We start from the raw sequence: 20,986 nt of genomic DNA on the forward strand, positions 1-20,986 counted from the left end.
ACATGTAAATCCAACTTTATACAAAAGTCAAAATCACTCATAATTCTACAATTTAGAATTAACCACTGTCAATACTCTTCTATGCAGGCAATTTTATATAACTGATCATACTGTTTATAACCCAATACCCTGTTCTCATATCATAAACATTTTTCTGGGTGCCTTGGGCTCCATATCTCTCATGGGCTCAGGTGCAGGTAGAATAGGGTGTTTACCCTCCAGACCTGAGGATGCCTGCAGAACAGCCTACTGCAAACACTGCTGATTGTTTTACTGTTTCAGATCTTTGTTCTAATGTCTTAAAATTATGTAAATGGCACCATACCAAAGTATCCTTCTCGACCATTTTTCCATTCAGTAGTTTGAGATTTGCCTGTATTGGTATGTATAGGTCTAGTTCTGTGTAACTAACTTGCAGTTTAAGTCCTTTGACGATTTTCCATTTGACTGTTTCAAAATAAGTCTTCAATAAATACCCTTGCATGTCTCCTGTGTGTGTGTCAGTCTCTACCTCCTAGGCTGCTTGCCTCTGTTTTGGCTGCCTTGTCCAATCCCTGGACTTTGCAGAAAAGCCATCCTGGGAGGTTGGGGAGCAGAAGTCAGTCACTTGATGCCCAGAGAGCTATGGGTATCAACATACTTTTCTAGTTAATTTCAACTTGATTAAAGCAACATGCACAGCAATGAGGAAAAAGTTCAGCGGCCCTATAGATCTAGGCGATTTTTTGTTGTTGTTGTTTGGGTTTTGCTTGTTTTTTTTTTTTTTTTTTAAGGGCCACACCTGCTGCATATGGAAGTTCCCATGCTAGGGGTCAAATCAGGGCTGCAGCTGCCAGCCTACGCCACAGCCACAGGGGTCCAAACTGCATATACGACCTATACCACAGCCAGCTCACGACAATGCTGAATCCTTAACCCACTGAGCAGGGCCAGGGATTGAATCCACATCCTTGTGGATACTAGTTCTGGTGGGTTCGTTACTGCTCAGTCACAATGGGAACTCCATAAACGGAAATGTTAAGGCCGGAGATACTACACTGTAGATTTGAATTTTAAATCCATTTAAGGAGTTCCTGTTGTGGCTCAGTGGTTAACAAGTCCGACTAGGAACCATGAGGTTGCGGGTTTGATCCCTACCCTTGCTCAGTGGGTTAACGATCTGGCGTTGCTGTGAGCTGTGGTGTAGGTCGCAGGTGTGGCTCGGATCCCAAGTTGCTGTGGCTCTGGTGTAGGCCAGTGGCTACAGCTCCAATTCGATCCCTGGCCTGGGAACCTCCATATGCCGCGGGAGCAGCCCAAGAAACGGCAAAAAGACAAAAAAAAAAAAAAAAAAAAATCCATCTAAAATACACTCCTGGAGTTCCCTGGTGGTGCAGCAGGTTGGGAATCCAGCATTTGTCACTGTTGTGAGTTGCAGGTCACTGTTGTGGCACAGGTTCAATCCCTGGCCCCAGGAACTTCTGCATGCCCCCAAAACACACTCCTTTGTGTGTGTGCAAGTACATGTGTACACTTGCACGTGCATGTGTCTTTTTTCGTATTTGTTGACTTCACTGTTTGGTTAGTACTCCTCACCATTCAATAGGGTGTTAATCTGACAAGGCTGTTTCCACACCATGCAGGCCCACCAGGTCGTTGTTTCCACTGACCTTTGGGCAGTGTGTGTCAGACAGCAGACATGGGCATCTCCTTCCCATGGGAGGAAATGGGGCTCTGGGGCCACTGGCCTGAGGTCCTGGGTAAGCACAGAGCCTGGCTATGAGACCCGGCAGGGCTTCCAAATGTGCCTCCACCAGGCCCCTGTGCAGCTTCCACATTCTACAACTCTTTTCATTTCAGTCGTGGGCACCAAGATGTACGTGCCCGGGAAGATCCTAACCAACAACAACACACTGCTAGAGTAAGAGATTCAGAGGAGAGACTTGGGATGGATACAGAAATTGCTTAGGTACATGTACTGAAGAGTCAGAGAAACAGTGTATTTAAGTACATTCGACATAATCTTAGGCAGAATAAGAAACAACTCTTACTCTTTACATTTAAAAGGTTCCAAAAATCATTATTTTATCACCATTTTTATCACCATAAAAACAAGATAATTTTTTCCTTAAGTGTGTACTTTTCTGCCTCTCCCTGTTCCTATGTCCTAACCCTGGGGCCTCAGGATGTCCGTCTTTGCAGATGTGATTAGCTGAGATGACGCTATGTTGGGGTGGGGTGGCCCTCAGTGGTGGGGACATCTGGACACACACACGCATGGGGAGAATAGCATGTGACGATGAAGGCTGGGATTACAGCAGCCCTAGAAAACACAGCCAGATTCTCACTGACAAGTGTGCAAACACAGTGGCCCCACAGGACTCATGCCTGAACCTCCCTCCAAAGGTCAAGTTAATCCCTGATTACCAAAATCACTAACCTAAACATCAAGTTTTCTCAGAAATAAACAATTGTGACTGTTCCTGTCGCCAGGTATTGTATTTATTTAGCTATTTACAGATATTTGCTGATACAAAAATACAATGATCAAGTAGACTGAAAGTAAAGGCAATGCCACCCTCACTGTAAAACCCTCCAGCTCCTTGAGCCACACATACTTCCTCAGATGCTCTCAAGAGTTTAGACTGTGTCCATGTGGGACTGACTCCATGGCACCTGTGTGCACCAGGACCGGCTAGGAGCTCAGTATCTGTACTTTGTGGAGTAGTCCTTCGGGGATACAACCAGACCGCGGCCTTTCCGGGCCCCACGGTACACAGTCTCAATTATGTCGATCATCTCCTGCTTGTCCTCCATGGCCCAGTTGATCTTGTTGTTGTTGCCAGTACCCAGGTCAATCATGATATGCTTGTTCCTGCAAGAGGGAAAGGGGGACAATGCTCATAAAGAACCTTCTGGAAAAGAATCCATGAAAAACACGCCTTACCTTTCCTACTTAAAACCAGTTAACACAACCCAGAGAGTATACCATGATTTAGGAAACTGGAAACAACCGAAACATTATTTGACAAAACACGCAAAGCTCCTTCCACATGTTTCTGTATTTCCTTAGGACAAATAAGCTACAGGGTAACTGAAGGTCAAAGGACACAGTTTTAGCCACTTGGGAAGCCAAACTGTTTTCCAGAGGGTTGTACTAATTTATCTGAAAAAAAGCCATGTATGAGTTCATCATGGCATTCTTGTGAGCACCTAGTATACATGTTATTAAAGCCCCACTAAGGGAGCTCCTGATAGTCCAGTGGTTAAGGACTGATCGTCGTCACTGCTGTGACTTGGGTTCAATCTCTGGCTTAGAACTGCTGTGTGCCTCAGGAATGGCCAGAATTTTTTTTTTTTTTTATTTTAAAAAAAGTCCTACTGATTGCGAAATGAATATATTTTGCATTTCCATGATTCTTCACAAACTTACGTTCCAGGAAGCTATTTTTACTAGCTGCACTCGGGGCATGTTAAAATTCTCAGGCCAGGGATCAAACCCATGCCAACAGATTCTTAACCTGCTGTGCCACCAGGGAACCCTTAAGGGGCTATTTATTTATTTATTTAGTCTTTTAGGGCCACACCAGCGGCATACGAAGGTTCCCAGGCTGGGGGTCGAATTGGAGCTGTAGCCGCTGTCCTATGCCAGAGCCACAGCAACTCAGGATCTGAGCCACGTCTGCAACCTACATTACAGCACACAGCAATGCCAGATCCTTAACTCACTGAGCAAAGCCAGGGATCAAACCCGAGTCCTCATGGATGCTAGTCAGGTTCGTTAATCACTGAGCCACGACGGGAGCTCCAAAAGGCTGCTTTTTAAAATGAATTTATATGGCCCTTTAAAAAATAAAGATATTAACCCTTGTTGTAATAGCTGCACAAATTCTTTTTTTGTTTAAACTTTTTTTGTTTTTCAGGGCCACACCTGGGACACATGAAATTCCCAAGCTAGGGGTTGAATTGGAGCTGCAGCTGCCAGCCTACACTACAGCCACAGAATATTGAGATCTGAGCCATATCTTTGACTTGTACCACAGCTCACGGCAACCCTGGATCCTTAACCCACTGAGCAAGGCCAGGGATGGCACCCGAATCCTCATGGACACTAGTCAGGTTCTTTAATGATGAGCTGCAAAGGGAACTCCAGGCTGCACTAATTCTTAATAATTTAACTTCTGTTTCTGCAAGGTTGTAAGTCTGGCTCCCAGCTGTTGTTCCATGTATATGTGCTCTGTCCTAATTGCAGTTTGGCCTCCTTTCAGCCAGAGTGAGCTTCCAAAAGTAAATGTGATGTTACTTTCCTGATGCAAACATTCCCTTCCAGGCAATATTCCAACTCCTCACACTGGTCCATGAATCCAGGCATCTGGACCCTGCCCCGCTCTCCCTCCCCACCCACCTGCCCCTCCCCACCCTCACCTGTCAGTCCTCCCACCTCCTTGCAGGTTTCCGAATTGTGGTAGCTGTTCTGCCTTTGTGCCCCTGCTAGATGCATGGGGCTCGACCAAAATCATCCAGCAGGCTTTAAGCACTTCCCACTACTCAAAGTATTTGTACCTCTGTGAATACCTGCTGCGACATTGTGATTTATAGGAAAAACATGTATTTAGTCACTGAGATGACTATATTTCTCATATGTATTTGGTTTTCATCCATAATTCCTGGCTCACAGTTGCCAAAACTCTTGGAACTTCCATGAATAAGAGTCATGGGATATTCAGTCTCCAGTCTTCAGTTCCTGAAAACACTTCAGGGCCATAAAGGTGAAATGGGTGCCTTGGTGTCACAGGTGGGCTTATGTTCACGAAGGTGACTTCTTAATCCCACCAGCAGGACTCCTGAGACTTGCCCAACATGCTAGAGTGGAACTGGGTTCTCTTCCATCTCCCTGTTTCCCAGTGCTAATTTACTCAGCTCTGCCAGCAGATGAAGTTCTGTGACAGCAGGAACCCTGTCTCATCTGACAAAGTCCCAGAACTAGACATGAAACCTAGTGTTACTCTATATATATTTAGGGAATAAATTAAAGTACTACTACTAGTTGTCTTAGAAGTCTGGGTTGCAGAAACAGTAGAAGATTTTGTCTCATTTTCTGAGTGCAGTATCAATCCTAAAATAGCAAAATACACAGTCTGGCACAGCACCACCTGACTCCTTTCTGCAACCCCCTTTCCCATCAGAACTTGTCCTGGCCACATGCAGTGAGAAGCAGGATCTAAGGCGGCACCCATATTCCCACCTGGAGGACTTTTGGAGAACTTTGAGAAGCATAACAGAAAAGGCCTGGATTGCCTTAAATAGCCTGTTAGTAGAAATATGGACTTGCAAGGAGTTAGGGACATGTTCCAGGGAGTGGAGGAAAGGGATCTTTGCTACACAGTGGCAGAATGTCTGTGACACTTGTAAGCGATGCATGTGGATAAGAGCTGAGAACACAGAAGTAAAGTCTTGAAGGCACTGCCTGGTTTCCTAGGCCTTATAGTAAAAGAAGAGAGAAACTGGTTGTAAAAACTGTCAACAACAACAACAACAAATTCTCAGCCTCTCCAAATAGCAAAAGATGCTGAAATCCAGAAATGGGTGCTGAACTCTTGACACAGAAGCCACATAACCTACTGAAACCTGGAAAAGACCTAAAGGTCAGAATGTTCAAAGGACAGGATCTTCTCCCAGGAAGCAACCAGCAAGCTCTGGCACCCAGGACAGACTCTACCTGCTCAGGCCGAGGGGAAGCACTACAACTTCATGCTGCTGGCAGGAAGCAGGCTGAAAAATAAGCCAGCTGAAATGCCATTCATGAAAAAGGCAGAAAAGGCTGGGGAGAACCCTCCCGAGGGCAGGCATTGGACCAAGAGGATGATCCTAGCCCTGCATCAAAGCCCTGCTCCTGGTGAACCCAGACTGTTCCCTATGCCTGTCCCACACTGTATCCTGGGGAGGGGCCACAGAGAAAGAGTGTCCAGGAGCTGGGCTTAATGGGTCACCCAGAGAAGCCTCATCCACACTCAGTTTTGCATACGAGAGGGATCTGAATCTTTGTGAGCCAAAGGGCAGACTGCAGTAGGCAGAATCCTAAAATAACCTCTGCTATTTCCTGCTCTAATCCTCAGGACTATGAGATGACATCATGCCTCCGATCAGTTACACTGCACTTCAAAGGGAATTCTGCAGGTATCCCTACAAGTACCCACCAGTTGACTTTAAAATAAGGAGATGCCCCAGAATTATACAGTCTAATCCATCAAGTGTGCCCTCTGAAAGCAGAACAGGAAGTTAGAGCAACTGTGTAAAAATGACTCAACTCTTGGTTGAGGGCTTCAAAGCTGGAGGGGCCTCTAGGAGCACAGAGGGGCCCAGGTGGAAAGACACCTCATTCCCATGTCCACCCAGAACTGGAAACTGGATTCAGCCAATAGTCCCCAAGAGCCAAGTAGATTCCCCCCTGACTGACTGCCTGGCTAAAAGCCCAGCCTGTGACTATGGCCTTGAGACCCCAAGACAGAACCCAGTGAGCCTGCCTGGACTGTGACCTACAGACCTTGGGCTCATAAATGGTGTTGTTTTCAGCCACCAAGTTTGGGCACACTGTCAAACAGAACAGAAAGCTAATCTACACCCTATATACTCTACCCAGAACTTCTCTAATTGTGAAGCTCTACCTCTGGAGTATGGCCTAATGTTTATGTTGCTATTTACTAACTTTTGTAGTAACAATAAACTAAGAATTTTTTTTCTTTTTAGGGCCACCCCCTAGACATATGGAAGTTCCCAGGCTAGGGATCGAATTGGAGCTACAGTTGCTGGCGTACACCACCATAGCCATAGCAACGCAGGATTCCAGCTGCATCTGTGACCTACACTACAGCTCACGGCAATGCCAGATCCCTGACCCACTGAGTGAGGCCAGGGATTGAACCCGCATCCTCATGTAAACTAGTCAGATTCATTTCTGCTAAGCCACAATGGGTACTCCAACAGTAAGAAATTTTGACAAGTAAAAACTGTGAAATGGTGATTCTTTCCAAATTAAATGTCCACAAGAGAATTTTTTTTCACTTGTGATGCTACTTAACTTTATAAACCCCAATCAAACGTATTTGCATCTGCATTGGACACCCATGTACCTAACCAGTAGCCACTCTATGTTCTCCTTTCATGCAAAGTTTGTAAATCATGGATACAAATTAATTTAAGGCGATTAGGGAAATTCTATTCCTTGAGTCAGTAACTGACTGATTAAAGTCCACAAAAGAGTTTTTGTCTTGTTTTGTTTTTAGGGCTGCACCCACAGCACATGGAAGTTCCCAGGCCAGGGACAGAACTGGAGCTACAGTGAGGTCAGGGATAGAACTGGAGCTACAGCTACTGGCCTATGCCGCAGCCACAAGCAGTGCCAGATCCAAGTCACGTCCGTGACCTATACCACAGCTCATGGCAACGCCAGATGTTTACCCCAATGAGTTGGGCCACGGACTGAACTTGCAGTTGGGTTCATTACTACTGGGCCACAAAAGGAACTCCAGCAACAGAATTTTTCAGCTGATAAAATAATCTTGTATTTCTAAGCAAAGTAATTAAGTAAAGGTTTTCCTTCTGGCTATCACAAAAGGACACTAAATAAAGTCATTGATATCATATTTAAAAAGTCAGTTATTTTAAACATTTTTTCATCAACATATTATACTTAAAGGTATCTGAAATGTCAATAAGAACATCTTCCACTTAATTACACTTCATTTAGTTTTCTGGGCAGTTATTTCAAAAGGGTAATGTGTTACTGTAAATGCTAAATCTGTAATTGCTACTTTGAAAATTATTTAAAAGATCACACTGATTGCCTGGTGACACAAACCATATTATGATATGAGTGCATAACTGACCTCCTCCTAAAGAAAAGAATCTAAAGATATCTTGATTACATTAAACTTCCAGACCATCTATTCAATTTAAATAACAACTTTAAGAGAACATACCTGAAGAAAAACATGACAGTACACGGATCATATAATTCATACATTTTGTTGAAGTCAGGTACTTCTGTGATATCCACAAGATAAATAACTGCAAAATTTTTAACCTAAAAGGAAAAGAGGTTGGGGAGAAAAAAAAACAAAATGTAAAATGACAAATCATTTTTTATTCCATAAAAGCACATTTAAAAACAAAAACAAAAAGAATTTGTGTATAGGGAGTTCCCGTCGTGGCGCAGTGGTTAACGAATCCGACTAGGAACCATGAGGATGCGGGTTCGGTCCCTGCCCTTGCTCAGTGGGTTAACGATCCGGCGTTGCCGTGAGCTGTGGTGTAGGTTGCAGACGTGGCTCAGATCCCGCGTTGCTGTGGCTCTGGCGTAGGCCGGTGGCTACAGCTCCGATTCAACCCCTAGCCTGGGAACCTCCATATGCCGCGGGAGCGGCCCAAGAAATAGCAACAACAACAACAACAACAAAACGACAAAAAAAAAAAAAAAAAAGAATTTGTGTATAATAGCACAATTTTCAAACTAACTGTCCCATACTTTTCCCCGGTAGAGCTGTCACAAAGGAAGATAATTCAACATGATCAGGATCCTGAACAATTCCATTAACACCTCATTCAGAACAGTAAGTTATGAGAATCCTGAAGAAAATGTCCACTGACATACTCTTTGTGTTGAGCTAATAATAATCTATATGAATTCATCCAATCTGAACCTTTACAAATACTTAATTACATGCATTAAATAAGTTCTTCAAAGCATGCCTTTGTTATTCAATCACACATCCCCTCTTACTTAGGTCTGGACACTGGCACACATCAACGGACTAAACCCCAAATCATCCTATATGTAACAAATGTTCTTCAACTTTTTTCCTTAATTGTGAGTTCATCAGAGAACATTTAGAAAACCCAGAAAATTACAAATAAAATTACCTCTAGCCCCAACACCTAGAGTTAATTGCTGAGAATATATTTTTACTATATTCTTTGCCATTTTTTTCTGGTATAGACATAAAAAAATCTGTTTATAGGAGTTCCCGTCATGGCTCACTGGTTAACGAATCTGACTAAGAACCATGAGGTTGCAGGTTCGATCCCTGGCCTTGCTCAGTGGGTTAAGGATCTGGCGTTGCCGTGAGCTGTGGTGTAGGCTGCAGATGCAGCTCGGATCCCGCGTTGCTGTGGCTCTGGAGTAAGCTGGCGGCAAAGCTCTGATTTGACCCCTAGCCTGGGAACCTCCATATGCCGCAGGTGCAGCCCTAGAAAAGGCAAAAAGACAAAAAAAAAAAGACAAAAAAAAAAAACCCAAAAAAAAAACCCTGTTTATACTGTTTTAACAAAATGTGATTGTACAGTGATCACACTATAATATTTCATATCCTGCTTTACCTATGAGCATTCTCTTATATAAACTGTATATTCTCCTAAAGCACAAATTTTATGCCTACATAGTTCATCAAACGGCTATGCCAGGAGTTCCCACTGTGGTTCAGCAGTAATGAACCCAACTAGTATTCATGATGATTTGACCCCTAATATGGGAATCTCCATATGCTACGAGCATGAATCTCCACACAAAAAAAAATTTGCAGTATAGAAAATGTTTGAGGGGTTAAATGGTATAAGATTGACAAAATATTGGTTATTGCGATAGGTACAGAGGAGTTCACTATGCTTTCCTCTATATTTTGGGGAATACGAAGAATATTTGCCACGGAAATTTAAAACACCACCACGCAGAAAAAGGAGGGAAGGATGTTTACATTTGATGAGCACTCCTTCCGCTGACGGACTTAGATGCTGAGGAAGAGGAAGAAGAGGTGTCTCTCACAGCCACTCCCTTACCCCACTTTTCCTGGTGAGAGAACATATCCACAGAAGATGGAGAACAGTGAGCTGAGCACACGTTCACACCTCATATAGCCTCCACAGCCACTCGGATAGGGATTGGGTAATGTTTCCCAGCAAAAGTTACCCTGCTGGTTCTAGGGCTCTGTCTACATCTAAATTCACTAGGTGGAGTTCCCGTTGTGGCGCAGTGGTTAACGAATCCGACTAGGAACCATGAGGTTGAGGGTTCGGTCTCTGCCCTTGCTCAGTGGGTTAGCGATCCGGCGTTGCCGTGAGCTGTGGTATAGGCTGCAGACGCGGCTCGGATCTCGCGTTGCTGTGGCTCTGGCGTAAGCCAGCGGCTACAGCTCCGATTCAACACCTAGCCTGGGAACCTCCATATGCCGCGGGAGCGGCCCAAGAAATAGCAACAACAACAACAACAACAATAACAAAAAAAATAAATAAATAAAAATAAATAAATAAATAAATTCACTAGGCAGATATATTTTATCTCTTCCCATAAAATAAAACAAAGATATTACAATTAAAAAGATAGTACATCACAGTACAAACACACACACAGTCTCTGAAAGCGTAAGATGAAGATTCATTGAAAGCTCCAGACACATTTCAGATTAAAGGTGAATCTCTTAGCCAACTGGTTCTGGTTCCTAGAACCTCCCAATCACCAAGTTAAAGGAGAAATTGACATGAGAAATCAGATTCTCTAAAAGCAATTAGAACATATCTCATCTATTTCTTGTATGAGGACATTCAACTATACCAACTCGATGATGTCATAAAATTTTCACATTATAAATGCCAGTTTTTACAGTGAGACATCAAAAAAGGGCCTTATTTTGCTTTGCCGTCAATGATCAATAAGAAAACTGCAGCTCATTCCAAAGTAAAAACAAAGGACACAACAGGACTTAATTTTTTCTTCCCCTCCACAAACATTACACATGAAACCTCAGGAGGCTGGGAACCATATCTGCTATCCTTACTGACCTGTCCTCAGAGCCAGGGGATGCTTGACACACAGAAAGCACAAGTCAATATTTACCAAATGAACTTTAGCAATAAGCTCACATCTCACAACTCAAGAAATGTGTCAGTATCACTAAAAATGTGTTTTTGGAGAAAAATTCTGAGTTCATTCAGACCTGCTTTAACAGTGGCCTGGTCCTGCTTCTCCCTTAGAGGAGGGGCTGACAGGGGCTCTCTAGCTACTGCAGCTATGTGTGAGCCCGCCCACCCTGAGCCTGCCCAACCTGCACCCGCTGGCCTTCCTCTGACTCTGTGGACCCCCAGCTTCTCTCCTCTGGAAAAGCTCCTACTAAAGGGGGCTGCACAGATTCTGACATGATGCCTCTTACATGGTCTCAACTATTTCTCCTGAGTGTTTCACATCTGTTAAGGAATCCGCAGTTAACTAAAACTTTTGTGTTTTTTATATAAAACCAAAATCAAGTAAGTGTCTAAGATCTTTTCTCCATTTAAAAATGTTCATGGAGTAAAAAGAAAAAAAAAAAAAAATGAAAACACCAAAAAGGAATGAAGACACTATTGCCTTGTTTCCAACCCAGGTTTTTTTTTTTTGGTCTTTTTAGGGCTGCACCCACAGCATATGGAAGTTCCCAGGTTAGGGGTGCAATAAGAGCTGCAGCTGCCAGCCTACACCACGGCCACAGCAACAGTGGATCCTAGCTGTGTCTGCGACCCACACCACAGCTCAAGGCAACACTGGATCCTTCACTCACTGAGCAAGGTCAGGGATTGAACCCACATCCTCATGGATATAGTCCAGCTCATTGCCACTGAGCCAGAATAGAACTCCAACCCAGTATTTTTTTAAACAAGTTATACAATTAAAAAGCATACAAATTAGGTTGTGATGGTTATACCACCATAAATGTAATAAAATTCATTGGATTAAAACAAAAAGTATATGACAGTCAAGTAAAATGAACAGCATGTAAGTGTTTTAAAATGAAAAGTAAATGTTTCCCTTCCTCCAGATCCACATGCTTACGCTCACTTGTGAGGAAACTGCATACATTCTGCTTTTCTTCAGCTGGTATCATTAACCAATGCTTCCCCATGTTAAGAAGTTCTTAGAAAATCATTTTTGACAGTTAAATAATACTCCATCCAGTGGAAGAAGGCATTCCACCCTAAATCCCAATTCTCCATTTCTGAGCCTGGACAAACAACCTGCTAGCACATGCCTCAGGGAACGGGGACAAGGACCACATAGGGAGTCAGTGTCCCACCTACCATCATGACTGGCCTAAGTGCTCAAATACAGGAGTCATGGTCATTACCACGTCCTCCTTTCACATGACTGTGGTTATTTCCAGTTTTGCTATCAATTTACAGCAAAGTATCACAAAGCATAAAACCTTGCCTACTGAAGATGTAGGGTTACATATAACTACTCTTAACAGTTTTCATTCAATGCCAAGTTGCTTCCCAAAAGGCTATCAGTTTTACTCCTATCTGAACATTACACTTCCACTCTGCCCTAACAGTTAAAGCTTTTATCTTTGATATATCTAAAAAAATCACAGTACACTATTTTAATCTGTTTAAGTTTATTGCAATTTCTTTTTTTTCCCAAGTTCTTTGCTCATTTATGGAGACTTATCTTTCTAAATGGTACTTTAAACTAACCTGGAGAAGCCTACAGTGTCCACAATAATACTTTGCTACTGTTCTGCCATAATCCTGTTTGTAGAACAGTATTTTGTTAAAAACCAAGAACCATAGGTATAAACCTCCCTCCTACTATCAAAGTGTTTCTAATAGGCATGTTCTTTTGATTGTTTAAATTAATAAATACTCTTTCCAAACCTGCTACCATACATTTTAAAAGCATGCTGTTTCTTCAACAAGTCAGCGACTATGCAGTTCGGCAAGAGTCTTGCATGCCACTAAATCCATCTCCAGGTTAACATAACTCAGCAAATCACTGAGACAGGAGGCCATCGGTGAGGCCAGCCACCATTCTACCCTTGTGTCTGAAGCTTTTCCAGTAGCTAAGAACCCACCTAAAACTTGGAAAAAATATTCTCAACTGTCAAAAATGTTCTCAACTTACCATCAACTGGCACTGTGTGGTTTTCATTTTTTGGCTGTGCCTGTAACACGCAGAAGTTCCCAGGTCAGGGATCAAACCTGTGCCACAGTAGTGACCCAGGCTGCTGTGGTGACAACCCTGGATCCCTAACCAGCTGTGCTACAAGGGAACTCCTAGCATTATGTGTTTCTGAACCATCAATTTTTACATTTAGGAGTTCTCATTGTGATGCAGCAGAAATGAATCTGACTAGTATCCATGAGAACACAGGTTTGATCCCTGACCTCACTCAGTAGGTTAAGGATCTGGTGTTGCCGTGAGCTGTGGTATAGGTTGCAGACGTGGCTCATATCTGGCATTGCTGTGGTGTAGGACAGCAGCTTAGCTCCAATTCCACCCCTAGCATACACTCCACTCCATATGCTGCAAGTATAGCCCTAAAAAAAAAAAATATATATATATATATATATATATATATACACACACACACATATATGTTTTGATATTATTTTTTTACTTTTTAGGGGCACACCTGTGGCACAGGAAGTTCCCAGGCTAGGAGTCAAATTGGAGCTATTGCTGCTGGCGTATGTCATAGCCAGAGCAACTCACGATCTGAGTCTTGTCTGTGACCTACACCACAGCTCAGGGCAATGCTGGAACCTTAAGCCACTGAGCAAGGCTAGGGATTGAACCCACATCCTCGTGGATACAAGTTGGGTTCATTTCCACTGATCCACAATGGGAACTCTAAATTTACATTTTTAGATAGTTCATTTCAAAGTCATCAAAAAACTGCATGATAACTTCATTTTCTCAAAGTACTATTTGCCCTAATTGGATGTTGGTTCCTATGAGAGTCCTCATTTGAGCATAAATTTCTGCTGGTTCAACCTTCTTTATGTGATGCTCAAGTCATTCCTAAATAGCTCCATGAATACGTCTGCCTTATATACAACTCTATTAGAATGCATGACTATGAGACAATATTACTGAAGTTCTGCATATTCTGAACTCTATTTCTGTGGGCTTTTTAAACATACAAAAATGAAACATCTCACTTATTCTTACATATAATGGGACTTAGGTTAACAGTGAGATGTGACGTGTTTTCGTGCAAAATGCCAAGTACAAAAAATAGTCTCTCTGTGAAGCTGTGCATAAAATCACCCACTAAACAGGAAATTTTATTTTAACTGTTACTCTATCAAACTCAACACATCTATAAAATCTCTAACATATCTGTGTTTTCGGTACAGCTCAAAACTAATCCAGCCTGAGATAGGAGTTGGTGCTGTCGAAGCAGCAAGTCAACAAACCACATTGTAGGAGAAAATGTATAATCAAGTCCAGCCTCTACATTGGAACTTTTACTCACTTTAATACAGCTGGGGTTTCCAAACAGGGCTCGTAACAAGGTGAGGAGGATCCCCCACTATCTGCCATTTCTGCAGAGGGAGATGTTTAAATAGACAGTTAAATTGTTCTTCATACTAAAACCTTAAATTTCAAAAATTCCTGAGTTTCCCCCAATAGGGCTTCCAGAACTATAAATTCATATTTTGCCATTAAGAAGAAAAATAAAACATTAATATTAATAGTCTTATAATGCATTTCAAGTTTACATTTTGAATAACTATAATCTAGTATTGAAGGTTTATTAAAATACAAATCCAAGTTTTGGGCAAAAGAAAAGGAGTAACTTTAAAAGACCAAAGAGGAGTTCCTGTTGTGGTTCAGTGGGTTAAGAACCCAACTAGTATCCATGAGGATGTGGGTTCAATCCTTGGCCTCACTTAGTGGTGCAAGCTGTGGTGGAGGTTGCAGATCTGGCTCGGATCTGGGGTTGCTGTGGCTATGGTGTAGGCCGGAAGCTACAGCTCCAATTTAACCTCTAGCCTGGGAACTTCCATGTGCTCCAGGTGGGGCCCTAGAAAGAAAATAAATAAATAACCAACCAACCAAAGAAAAGTACTTGAAGTGAGCTCAATTAAATGTTCTTATCAACAGGTTCAATACCATAAAGCACATATCTGCTGTACTACAGCCATGTGGTCTTTGAATGATATAAAGGAATTAGAAAAGACCAATTCCGGAGTTCCCATAGTGGCGCAGTGGTTAACGAATCTGACTAGGAACCATGAGGTTTCAGGTTCGATCCCTGGCCTTGCTCAGTGGGTTAAGGATCCGGCGTTGCCGTGAGCTGTGGTGTAGGTCACAGACGTGGCTCGGATCCCGTATTGCTGTGGCTCTGGTGTAGGCCGGCAGCTCCGATTCAACCCCTAGCCTGGGAACCTCCATATGCTGAAGGAGCAGTCCTGGAAAAGGCAAAAAGACAGAAAAAAAAAAAAAAAAGAAAAGAAAGAAAGAAAAGACCAATTCTGGTATAAGTCCCTAAAACTCACACTGATTCAAAACTTGTCTCCTAGCTAATAGTTTCTTCTGAGTTTTGCTCAGATTTGAAGAGTAAACAACCCTTACACCTCTCATCATCCTCACCTGGTGCTCACCTGCCACCTTTAAGGCAGAGTCCATCACACACACCCTAAGTTACTTCAGAGTCAACAAGGCAGCATCACCACTTAGTGGAAGTGTCTTCATTCAACTTCATTGGACTCTGCAGTACCTGCCCTTGACCACTGCCATACACAAACGACCCCCGGCACCTCACTCTTAACTCTGACCCCTGCGTTGTTGCTGTTTATCTTTTTAGGGCCACACCCAAGGCATATGGAAGCTCCCAGGCTAGGGGTCCAATCGGAGCTATAGCTGCCAGCCTACACCACGGTCATAACAACACCAGATCTGAGCTGCCGGCCTACACCACAGTCATAGCAATGCCAGATCTGAGCTGCATCTGCGACCCACACAACTGAAAGCAACACCAGATCTTAATCCATGGAGCAAGGCCAGGGACTGAACCCCCATCCTCATGGATACTAGTTGGGTTCCTTACCACTGAGCCACGATGGGAACTCCTGGGAAGACTGCCGTGTGAGAACCCTGCCCCCCTCCATTTCCTCAGGCACCTTCTCATGCTCCCTCAATGTCTTGAGAAGGAAGAAGGTGGAGCGGCTATGGTCACAGCACTCCTACTGATCCCAACCTCATCAAGGGGATTCTCAAAGTCACATCAGATTTCCCAGGGGAAGGAGTTGTCTTGTGGTGCAGAGAGTTAGGGATCTTTGCAAAGGCTTGGGTTGTTGCTGTGGTGAGGGTTCGATTCCCGGCCAGGGAACTTCTACATGCTGTGAATGCACCCAAAGAGAAAAAAAAAGAATTCCTGGGGAACTTCTTTAAATCCCTGGCCTGGGAACTTCTACAAGCTAGGAGCCTGGCCAAATAAATAAATAAAAGTTAAAAAAAAAAAAAATAAGCTATCTCTGGACTTTACCCCAGACCTGTACAATCAGAATCTCTGAGATGCACTTTGGTAAGTATTTCAAGTTATATACTAACACTCACAGAAGGACAGTCCCTAATGTTCTCAGTGCTACCACCCTTATGTCACTCTGCCTCTCCTACCAAATGGGAGGTAGTGAAAATTACTGATGGCAGGTCAGACAGTTTTTCCTTTCCTAATACAAAAGTATACCCTTATACATAATCATTACTCCTCAGTCATTATTTTAACAGAACCTGTATTAGTACACCCTATTCCATCCAACATTTCCCTTACTTTTACTCTTCATTAAAATGAATGCCCTCTCAATTACTGTAAGTTCAACATTTTATTAGCGCCATAATATATTTGCCTTTTGCCCTATTGCTACAATTGCAAAAATCCAAATCAAAGTTATCTTAAAATCCCCTTGAGAAGGAGTTCCCTGATGACCTAATGGTTAAGAATTCAGCATTGTTAGTGATGTTACTTGGATTTGATCCCTGGCCCAGGGAAACATGCCTCCAACAGGGCCAAAAAAACAATTCCCATGAGATAACTCCAGAAAAAGAATTAAACCCTGGTTATTCAACAGTGCCCTACAATTGCATTTTATTGTTAACAAACAAAAGCTACAAACAACCCTGTGTACTACCGATAAGAATTAGGAAAAACCGGAGTTCCTGTCATGGCTCAGTGGAAACAAATCCTACTAGTATCCATGAGGATGTGGGTTCTATTCCTGGCCTTGCTCAGAGGGTTAAGGTTCTAGTGTTGCCCTGAGCTGTGGTGTAGGTTGCAGATGCGGCTGGGATCCTGTGTTGCTGTGGTTGTGGTGTAGGCCAGCAGCTGTAGCTCTGATTCAACCCCTAGCCTGGGAACTTCCATATGCTGCACATGCACCCTAAAAAAAAATATGGCAGGTGCAGCCCTAAAAAGCAAAAAAAAAAAAAAAAAAAAAAAGAGTCACTTTAAGCTATAAACCAAGTCACTTACAAAGAGCATGATGGGGTAAAGAAAAAAGGAAAACCTACCGAAAGAAAAAGAATGGAATTTACCATGCTGGTAAAATAAATGTTCTGCTTTATAAATAAAACAGATAAACACAGTACAAAAAAAAAAAAAAAAACTAAGCTAAGATAAAGTCTGCAAATGTGTTTTACTTGGCACTACAGATGTGCACTTTAGAAAACACTCTATCAATAGGAATTATTAACTTACCTAGGGAGAGTGATCATGAACGTTTTAGAAGTTTGAAAATCTATGGTAACTCCTCCCACAAAAAGACAAACTATTCTGACCTATTTCAGGGAGCACAACCTCACATCCAGGATAAGACTGTCTGTGAACCTCGCTTCTTGTCTTTGGTGAACGAACGTGTTGCAGGCGAAGAATGAGTACAGCGTGCACTTCAAACAAAAGCAATCCAACACGACGAACCGAGCAAACCCACCGCGGGGCGGGGCGGGGCAGGGCTGCGTTACCTTCTCAGCTATGCTGTACAGAACCTCGTCCATCTTCATGCAAGTAGGATCCCAGTCGTGTCCAAATCGAATTACCACCACGCGGTCTTCTTCCGAGAGGATGGCCTGATCCACCTGCCAGCCATTGTGCAGGTGCGGGAGCATGTACGACATCTCGGGGCCGACGGGTCTGCAGGGGGAACCCACCAACCAGCTCCTCCCAGCTCCACCGCAGCGCACCCGCTGGGCCCCACCCACGAGGACACCTCCCCAACGGGGACCCTACTCCACGAAGGCCTCACCGGAAGGGACCCTCACTCACCCGGACCCTCACTCACCCCATTGGCCTCACCCACAGGGACCCCTAACCCACAGGAGCCCAACCCACAGAGGCCCACCCCACAGGGGCCTCACCCCACGGGGCAGCCAGGACGGCCAGGCCCGCGTCCACCTCCTCCCCGGGCCCCGACCCCAACACTGGGACGCCTCGCCCCGTGGCCCAGAACCCAGAGCGAAGGAACCCCCGGGGTCGCACATCCGCCCCTCCACCCCAGCAACCAACCGAGGGTCCCGCACCAACCTCTGCCTTCCCTGTGATCTCCCGCGCAGCAGTCCCTCCAGGAGCCGGAATGCTCCAACGAGTGCGCGCGCGCAGGCGTGTACGTGCGCGCTCACGGAGTGCGTGCTCGCTGACGTGTACGTGCGCGCCTTTGCCCGGGTCGGATTGGCTCTGGGCTTCCACCTCTTCAGTAGGGAGGACAAAGTTGAATCGCATGTCATGGGGCGCCACCGGGACCTGCAGTGTGGGAGCGGACAGAGGATGATGTGGTATTGTCCACTCCCACACAAAGTCCCTCAAGTTAATCGTTTTGGCGGTCGTGGTATAATACATATAAAAGTTACTGTTTTAGCCACATCTAGTTCAGTGGCTTTGGGTGCATTCACTTCATTCTGCAACCATCATCCCTGCAGATACTTCTTTTGTTAAAAAGCTTTGTTGAGGTGTTACACACTGTAAAGTGGTTTCACCGATTTAGAATAAGATAATTTTCCAGGAGTTCCCGTCGTGGCTCAGTGGTTAACGAATCCGACTAGGAACCATGAGGTTGCGGCTTCGATCCCTGGCCTTGGTCAGTGGGTTAAGGATCTGGCGTTGCCATGAGCTGTGGTGTAGGTTGCAGACGCGGCTCAGATCCCGCGTTGCTGTGGCTCTGGCGTAGGCTGGCGGCTACAGCTCTGATTCGACCCCTAGCCTGGGAACCTCCATATGCGGCGGCAACGGCCCAAGAAATGGGAAAAAGACAAAAAAAAAAAAAAGATGGTTTTCCACAGAGTTGTGGAACCAACACTCCAATCTGATTATAGGAAATTTTCATCACCCCTAATCCTGTACTCTTTAGCAGTCCCATTTCCCTCCCATCCCTTTGGCTTCTGGCAACCACGAGCCAGCCTAGATATTTCAGGTAAGTGGAAACATCAATATATAGTCTTTCATGACTTCTTTCATTTCGCATAGTGTTGTCAAGGTTCACCCATATCGTAGCCGAATCAGTACAGTTGACCCTTGAGCAACAGGGGTTCTAACTCACACGTGTACCACGTGTACTTCAGGATGGCAGTTGGTTAAATCTGCAGATAGAAAACTGAAGGACCAACTGTAAAATTATGCATGGGTTTTTGACTGAGGATAGGGTCATTGTGGAAAGGTCAACTGTACTTAGTTCCTTTTTATTGCTGATTAATGTTCTGTTGTTCGGATACACTGCATTTAACTATCCATCAGTTAATTTTTTTTTTTTTTTCTTTTAGGGCTGTACCTGCAGCATGTGGAAGTTTCCAGGCTAGGTGTCAAATCAGAACTGCAGATGCCAGCCTACCCACAGCCATGGCAACACTGGGTTTGAGCCACATCTCTGACCTATACTGCAGCTTGCTGCAAGGTGGGATCCTTAACCCACTGAGCAAGGCCAGGGATTGAACCTGCATCCTCTCAGACACTATATCAGGTTATTAACCCACTGAGTCACAAGGGAACTCCCTGTCCATCAGTTAATTGACATTAAGGTTGTTTCCACTTTTTGTGCTTTATAAGTAATGCAGCTATAAACATTCATGTGTAAGGTTTTGTATGGATTTAAGTTTTCATTTCTCTTGGGTATATGCAAGTAGAATGGCTGAATCACATGGTAATTATGTTTAATGTCTTGAGGAATTGCCAAACCATTTTCAAAAGTGGCTAGATATGCCATTTTGCATTTCCAACAGCAAGGTGGGGTTGGATTTCTCCATGTCTTGGCCTATTCCTGTTTTTGTGTGCATTTTTTTTTTTTATACAGAGTGATATCCTGGTGGATGTGAAGTGATGTCTTCTTAAGGTTTTGACTTGCATGTTCCTAATGGTTAATGATATAGAGCATCATTTTTAATTGGCCATTTGGAGAAATGTCTATTCATCTCCTTTGGTCACTTAAAAATGGATATTGTCTTTTTATTGTTGCGTTATAAGAGTCCTTTACATATTCTGGATATAAACCCCCCATCATATGTATGATATGAAAATATTTCCTCCTGGGAGTTCCTGTCGTGGCTCAGTGGAAACGAATCTGAATAGTAACCATAAGGACGAAATTCCATCCCTGGCCTTGCTCAGTGGGTTAAGGGTCTGGCATTGCCATGAGCTGTGGTGTAGGTCGCAGACATGACTCAGATCCCACGTGGCTGCGGCTGTGGCATAGGCTGGCGGCTACAGCGCCAATTCAACCCCTAGCCTGGAAACATCCATGTGCCAAAGGTTCGGCCCTCAAAACACCAAAAAAAATTCTTCCCATTTTCTGACTGATTTTTTACTTTATTTATTTATTTATTTTCCAGCCTTGCCAGAGTCATGCGGAAGGTCCCAGGCGAGGGACCTAACGCATGCCACAGCTGTAACCAGGGCAGTGACAACACTGGACCCTTAACCCTCTGAGTTATGAGGGAACTCCATGACTTTTTATTTTTATTTTTATTGGTATCATTTACAGCAAAAACTTTTTTTTAAATTTTATTTATTTATTTATTTTTGGTCTTTTTTTTTTTTGTCTTTTTAGGGCTGCACCCGTGGCATATGGAGGTTCCCAGGCTAGGGGTCTAATCGGAGCTGTAGCCACCAGCCTACACCAGAGCCACAGCCACACCAGATATGAGCTGCATCTGTGACCTACACCACAGCTCACAGCAACGCCGGATCCTTAACCCACTGAGCAAGTCCCGGGATCGAAC

At 43.8% G+C, this 20,986-nt stretch overlaps 1 protein-coding gene across 2 annotated transcripts; it reads right to left on the reverse strand.

The window, feature by feature from the left end:
* On the reverse strand, positions 2,454-18,402 carry TXNL4A (thioredoxin like 4A). 2 transcript variants are annotated; one of them, XM_013993974.2, is made up of 5 exons: positions 18,306-18,381; positions 17,747-17,915; positions 14,259-14,328; positions 7,959-8,062; positions 2,456-2,854 (listed from the first exon to the last, which is right to left on the reverse strand). In XM_013993974.2, exons 4-5 carry the CDS (start codon positions 8,000-8,002, stop codon positions 2,683-2,685), a joined length of 216 nt encoding a protein of 71 aa, XP_013849428.1. In that variant the 5' UTR covers positions 8,003-8,062; positions 14,259-14,328; positions 17,747-17,915; positions 18,306-18,381; the 3' UTR covers positions 2,456-2,682. The 2 variants fall into 2 exon arrangements, with proteins under 2 accessions (XP_001924886.1, XP_013849428.1); XM_001924851.4 differs by lacking the exon at positions 14,259-14,328 and having other exon boundaries at positions 2,454-2,854; positions 18,306-18,402.

This window comes from Sus scrofa, chromosome 6, assembly GCF_000003025.6.
Source record: "Sus scrofa isolate TJ Tabasco breed Duroc chromosome 6, Sscrofa11.1, whole genome shotgun sequence".
NCBI classification, from domain to species: Eukaryota; Metazoa; Chordata; class Mammalia; order Artiodactyla; family Suidae; genus Sus; species Sus scrofa.

Bases quoted from the DNA above. Each gene is read 5' to 3' on its own strand.
- TXNL4A (XM_001924851.4), bottom strand. From the start codon at position 17,899: ATGTCGTACATGCTCCCGCACCTGCACAATGGCTGGCAGGTGGATCAG. The intron at 8,063-17,746 runs GTAACGCAGCCC...TTTTCCTTTTAG, and splicing joins TGTACAGCATAGCTGAGAAG to GTTAAAAATTTTGCAGTTAT. The intron at 2,855-7,958 runs GTATGTTCTCTT...TCCCTCTTGCAG, and splicing joins ACTGTCATGTTTTTCTTCAG to GAACAAGCATATCATGATTG.